This window comes from Eucalyptus grandis, chromosome 2, assembly GCF_016545825.1.
Source record: "Eucalyptus grandis isolate ANBG69807.140 chromosome 2, ASM1654582v1, whole genome shotgun sequence".
NCBI classification, from domain to species: Eukaryota; Viridiplantae; Streptophyta; class Magnoliopsida; order Myrtales; family Myrtaceae; genus Eucalyptus; species Eucalyptus grandis.
Window position 1 is genome coordinate 41234292 of NC_052613.1, and position 6489 is coordinate 41240780.

Below are 6489 nucleotides of genomic sequence, written 5' to 3' on the forward strand. Positions count from 1 at the left end.
ATGAACCTCCATTACATTGATGCATGTTTATGATTACAAATGCAAGTTGCCTCTCCTTTGACCATGTTTTGCAGGAGACGTATCTTCGAAGATCGGAGATGTTACCAGGTAAGTACATCTCTATCCATACCTGGAATATTTGTCATTGCACAGGTATTCCCGTTTAAACATACCGACACTCAATTGAGTTGTCCCCCAAAGATTTTTCCTCCAGATTCAATCTGATTAAGGTGACCGAAGAATGGTTCGGGTCCTGGTTGGATGATTTCTGTCGCAAGGCTGGGCGACCGAAGAATGGTTCGAGTCCTAACCAAGCAAAACCTCAGTCTAGGCGACCGTAGAATGGTACGGGTCCTATGCACCATTAAAGATTTTTCCTCTAGATTCAATCTAATTAAGGCGACCGAAGAATGGTTCGGGTCCTGGTCGGATGATTTCTGTTGCGAGGCTGGGCGACCGAAGAATGGTTCGAGTCCTAGCCAAGAAAAACCTCAGTCTAGGCGACCGTAGAATGGTACGGGTCCCTGGGAAAGCGATCTCTTTACGAAGCTATGTTACTATTTTGGGAGACCGTAGAATGGTACGGGTCCTGGACATGTAACACCAATCTATCTTGAGTTACTCCACCATCTCCGAAGGTAAGTAATTCCAGGTAAGTTCATTTATCATTTGCATTAGCATTTCCATGCATCATATAAATTGCATTTCAAAATGGGATTCATTTTCCCACAAAAAAAAAAGGTCACTCGGTATATTTGCATGATTAACATTTATGTCTCAACTTATCTTTGAAGGCAACCTCTACGAGCTCACCTTCAAAGAGGGCCGGTATTGACACCTATTTTTAGCAAATCTAGGAAAATAAGGAAAATAAAAATTGCATTTTGAACAAATAAAAGGAAGAAAAAAATAAAAATGGGGAAGATTGATTTGATTGATTATGCATGAAAGTTTGAAATTCGATGAATATTTAGATTTTGACGAATGTAGAAACAATTGAAAAATGCTTAATAAAGGGCAAGAATTTTGCAAAATGGAATAAATGAAAGATCGGGCGGTTGCGAAATCACGCTCCGATTCTACACATTTAATGCGACGGAATATGGAAACTCGAAAAATGCCATACAAAAATGCGGCCGTTCGGAATTAGTATAAAAGGGAGTTTCATTTTTCGTATGTCGGGGGCTGCTCTTAAAAATTTGAGAAAAAAAAGGGAGAAGGAGAAGAAAATTTCTTCCGCAGAAAGTGCAAAAGAAACTACAAAAAAAAAAAAGGAAAAGAAAAAGTCAGAACGTGAGAGAAAGAGTAGGAGAGAAAAGAGAAAAAAAAAACAATAAAGGTTGATTTGACCTTTACTGTTCATCATCTTCCCCAAATCCACTCCTCACCCGCGCGCTGCAACTCGCGGAGATCCGACGCCGGAGCTCCGACGAAGCCCGCCGCTCCTGACCTCGCCCCGACGACGCTTGGGGCTGAAGCCCACCGCGACCAACAGCCCAGCACTGTCACCGACGCCCTGCCACCGGTCTCGCCGCTCCCCCTGAGCATCGCCGCGCCTCCGCCAGACGCCGTCGCTGCCCCGCCTGACGCCAAGCGTCGCCCAGCCCGCGCATCTGCTCGGAGCCCGACGCTTCCGCGTCTCTGCAACCCGCGATCAGCGCTGAGCACGGCCCAGCCAACGCCTGCAACTCCGGATCCGTTGCCCGACGTCGCCGGAGCCAGCACCGTCGCTGCTCGCCTCAGCCCAACGCACCCCAGCCGGAGCCGCGCCACCGCGACACCAGCCACCTCCGCGACCCGAGCGCCCCAACTCCACCTCAGCCCGTGCCGATCCGCTCGACGCCGCTGGTTGCCGCGCCAAGCACCTGCAACGTCGGCACCATCCCTGCTGCTGCACCACCAGAGCCCGACGCCTCCGCCTTGCCTCGCGTGACCCGCAAGCCCCTCGCCGCCGACGTGCCGCTCCCGGTGCCTCGCCGGACCTCCGGTCAGCCATCCTTGGCTGGACCCCACGGCTGCCAAGCCCAATAAAAAAACAAGAGAAAACACATTAGGTAGTTTCTTTAGTTTGTTTTATTTAATTTATTTTACTTTTATCTTGTTTTTTTAGTATAATTAGTCTTTAGTATATGATTGGAAACTCAACATATTAGCGGATTCGCAACCGCGCTGGATTTTTTATTTCATCTATAAGGCGCCTAGATGAAATAATTAATTAAACGGGAATAAAATTGATATTTTGATCTTTAAGGCTTAAGATCAATTTATTGATTTTATTAACGAAATATTGTCTCTTGATCTGAACGATGTGCGATATTTCTGATGATTTTGAATGAATTGTCTCGTCTTAATTGCCTTGTTTATCTCGAGATATGTTTGAATTAGAATATTGCATGTCTTAGGGTTTACATGTTTAGAATATGAATTTTATTTAAAAAATTGCTAGATTTTAATTTAGGTTGCATGTTTAATTATTTGGCAATTATTAATTTCCAAAATTAATAAAAACAACAAAAAATCATCGTGCATATGTAATGTAGTGTTAAAGCATATTTTGCATGTCATTGCATATTAGGGTTGAATTGCACTTAGTTTAATTTAGATTTTTTTTAATTTGTTATAAGTTTAGGCATTTTTTAGATATATTGCATTTTAGGATTATTTAGGTCAAGATAATATTTTAGTTCAAATTAGGATTTGGTTCAACCTAATTCCTAGTTTAAACTAATTAGGATCTTAATCTAATTAGGTAATCTTCACATTTCACCTAATTTCGAATTTCATGAAAAATACAAAAAAAGTCATATTATTTAGGATAAAATACATTCTTTTAGGAAAGAGAAAAAATGCAATATGCATGTCATTAGGGTTAGCTTCATTTAGATGCATGTCATTTAGGGATCGTTATTAGATCCATTTAATTAGAAATTGCATGACATTAGAATTAGGTCATTTAGTTAATATTGCATTGCATATTGCATGATTCTCATTAATTAAGTGAAAAAAAAAAAAGGAAATTGCGTGTTAATTAGAAATCATATCTAGGGTTGATGATGTGAATTTTAATCTAACCACGCGAGATCTTTCGTTGCTTTGAGGTAAATTTATTTTTTGCAATTTATTCATTGTTTATCCGGGTGTTAAATTGGTGAATTGCACATCCGCATGATCACCTCACATCCGCATGATCACCTCACATGTTAGGAAAATAGATTTAAAATCAATTCGAATTGCTTGCAAAAACATTTTTAAAAATTAAAAAGAAGTGGTATCGAAATGACATTAGAGAAATCTAGTGTAACCAAGTCCCCGTATCCATAGTCTCTGGTTCGTAGGAGTAAAGTGAAACTCCCGTTACTTTACTTGGGTTTCTAATCGACCCACCAAAAAATAGATTAGTGGCGACTCCTGATAAAAAAATCAATTGCATGTTAAGAACTTGAACTTAAGTCGCGATTTGGTATGGGCTTGGGAGGCCCGAGGAGTTAAGTCTAGGCTTAACAATCCATCGCCCAAACCCTAGGTGGTTCACACCCAAAAATAGGTCGCGACATATCCTTAACTACATACAGTTGTCCATCACAACATGCTTCAATGCATACTTACCTTTGGCTTATCAATAAATATATCGACCTATCATACTTATGCATAACCGGCATTCATGCAAATTAATTTACCGTCATCTTCTTGCTAAGTTTCCTGGCTTAACTAGGGCATCATGTTCAATAACGAGGCATCACTGCCAACACTATGTGGTAAGATCAATCCGCAATTGAACCTCATGGTCGAAGGGTCAATTCATGTTCAATGCATAAATCCAGCATCCACGCATCAATTAATAAGTTATCTTGATACAAGCCGAGTTGGGACTTAACGACCCTTGTACTTTATTCTCATGGCCTAGAATTGAGAATGTTATATATAGGTTCAATTATGAGAAGAAATGTAAATGACTTATTGTCGCGACCTACCTATTGAGGGAGGGAATAGGTTTAGGGGTATTGCGTAAAAACAGGCCTATGGCCCATGATTATTCAAATTGAAAGTATAAGATTTTTTTTAATAAGGAGTCGTCAGTAACTTATTGGGGTCGGCTAGAAACCAATGTAGGTATGAGAGTATACCTCACTTCCTATGCAACTAGAGAATCTAAGATTTGTGACTTGATTATACTAATCAACCAATTAGTATCCTTTTGGTACCTATTCTTGTTTATTTAAAATAAAAAAAAATTGCCAAGTAGTTTGGAGTGATTTTAGGCCTGTCTACTAACACGTAAAGTGATCATGCAGATACAAGTCATTAACATAATAGTCGACAATCAAGGAAAGCATTAAATGCATATCATGGGATATCAAAGATTTAATACTAGGGAAAAGATGAATACTAATCCTAACTAGACTAAAGGGAAGCCGAAATCAATATACCAATACTGCACAATCAAAAGCATTTGTCCCTAAGGACAATTGAAATCTGAAGTAAAGCCTTAAAGCTTTGTCAAATTTTGGCATAATTCTGAATTGGAATAGTTCCATTTTTTAGAAAATAGCACGAGAGATTAACTTTAACCTTTCTTGAAGATTTTTTTTTTTTTTTAGTTTTTTTTTCTGATTTTCTGGTTTTTATGGAAAAAAAGAATTTTCGAATTTTCCCGAAAAAGAACTATATTTTACAATTTTTTGAAACTTTTCTTTTTTAAAAAAAATCGAAGAGTTTTTGAATTTTTATTATTTTTATTATTTTTTGAATTTTTTTGAATTTTTAATGTTATAATATTCGAGGTGGCGGGTTCGGACTGGACAAACCCGATCCGACCCATTGACATAGCCCGAACCCGAGATCCGACCCAACCGGATGAAGAAAGACATTTCTTCTAAATTTTTTAGGTTTTTGTCTTTTTTTTTTTAAAATTTAATATTTTTCTTTCTTTTTTCTCCACCCCTTTTGTCTTTTTCCCTATTTTGTCTTCTTCTACTGCAATCTCTTCTCTGCTATTTCTCCTTCCCGAAGCTTTCTTTTTCTCTCTCTTTTTTTCTCTTTTCTGCACAATTTTTTTGCTTCTTCTTGCCCGCAGCTCACCCAAACAACGGCCAAACCAAAACTAGCTCCACCACCACAACAGACCCTCACAGGCGCTTAAGGGCCGCTGCTAGGCCACCGTCCGACATCGGTCGTTCGATCCGACCGACGCCAACCACCGTCGACCACTAGCTGGCCGGAGGTTTCTAATGCTATCGAGCCTCTTTTCGACGAGAGGCAAACACACCTTGACCAACTCGAACGGTGCTGACACCTAAATTTTGGCGATCCGTTTAGTCATTTATTGCATTAAACAATTAATGGCTAATTTTATCCCTGAAAAAATAGTCAATTGCATAGCATATAGTTTTAGGTGCATTTATGTTTTAATTTGCATTTACATTGGGTCGCTGACAAATGGGTTTGATTTAGTGATTCTAAGCTTTAATTTGGCAGGTCGAACTAAGCCCACGAAGTAAGTAAATTGGCCCGAACCTGTTTTCTTTTAATGACAAAAATGACCTAATTGGAGATTTGAAATAATATTACGGTGGATTTTGGAATTTAAGAAAATTTGGTTGTGATATTATCTTTAGGCGATAAAATCAAGAGATGTGGAAAATAAAAAAGTAATATTGCGTGCGAAAAAGAAATCTTCGCAGATGTTGATTTGAAAAGGAAATTAAAACCCTAATCTTTAGCCTATAAAAAGGTTTTTCGCGTAGGGTTTCGGGGCCACAAATTGAACATATGGCCGCACAAGAAGGGTTGTCACTTTTTTAGGGGGATCGGCAGAAGAAAAGCCAGCGACGTGAGGGTGCTTCAAAAAAAGAGGAATTGGCTGGAAGGAAAATAATCTGCGTTGGTCATTGGAGGTGGTCGTGACCTCGGATCTTGGCCGCCGTTCGTCTTTCATCGTTCCAAATTCTGCCCAGCGTCAAAAGCATTGCGGGAACCACACACGAATAGCTAAAAGACAAGCCTCAGTCCGATCGCGTTGCCGTCCAATCGTTTGTTCCTTATTTGCGGGTTTCTAGTGATCCCCAGCGCTTCTTAGTCCTTGCTGTGCCGAGCATCGCTGTCCTCGACCTAGACGATGCTGCTGCCCTAGTCTCACCTGTCGATCACCATGCCGCAAGCCATGAAATTCACATTTTTACAGCTACAAATTGAAGAATTCTTGGCAAAGGAAGAACACGTGAACTTGGTCAAAAGCACCACGTCAGTTTGGAGTCCAGGAGTCTTCCTGAACCAACCCCATCTCTTGAAACTTTAGGCATCCATCAAAATCCATGCCTTGCACGCACGCACGCCCTTGTTCATGTTTGGGTTTTGCTGTCACGCCTTGCCACTTTGCCCACTATTACGATTCAACGTCCCAAGCGAATCCCGGAGTTTCTTGGCCCTGAGTCATCGCAAGCAAACACCACCGCATGGAGCAATATTGACGAGCACAAATTTTCTCACATA

At 40.3% G+C, this 6489-nt stretch overlaps 1 protein-coding gene across 1 annotated transcript; it reads right to left on the reverse strand.

The window, feature by feature from the left end:
• Positions 1-1362: 1362 nt before the first annotated feature.
• LOC120290718 (uncharacterized PE-PGRS family protein PE_PGRS54-like) lies at positions 1363-3580 on the reverse strand. The gene is made up of 2 exons (XM_039307094.1): positions 3571-3580; positions 1363-2015 (listed from the first exon to the last, which is right to left on the reverse strand). The coding sequence occupies exons 1-2, from the start codon at positions 3578-3580 to the stop codon at positions 1363-1365; spliced, it is 663 nt and encodes a 220-aa protein (XP_039163028.1).
• Positions 3581-6489: the final 2909 nt, after the last annotated feature.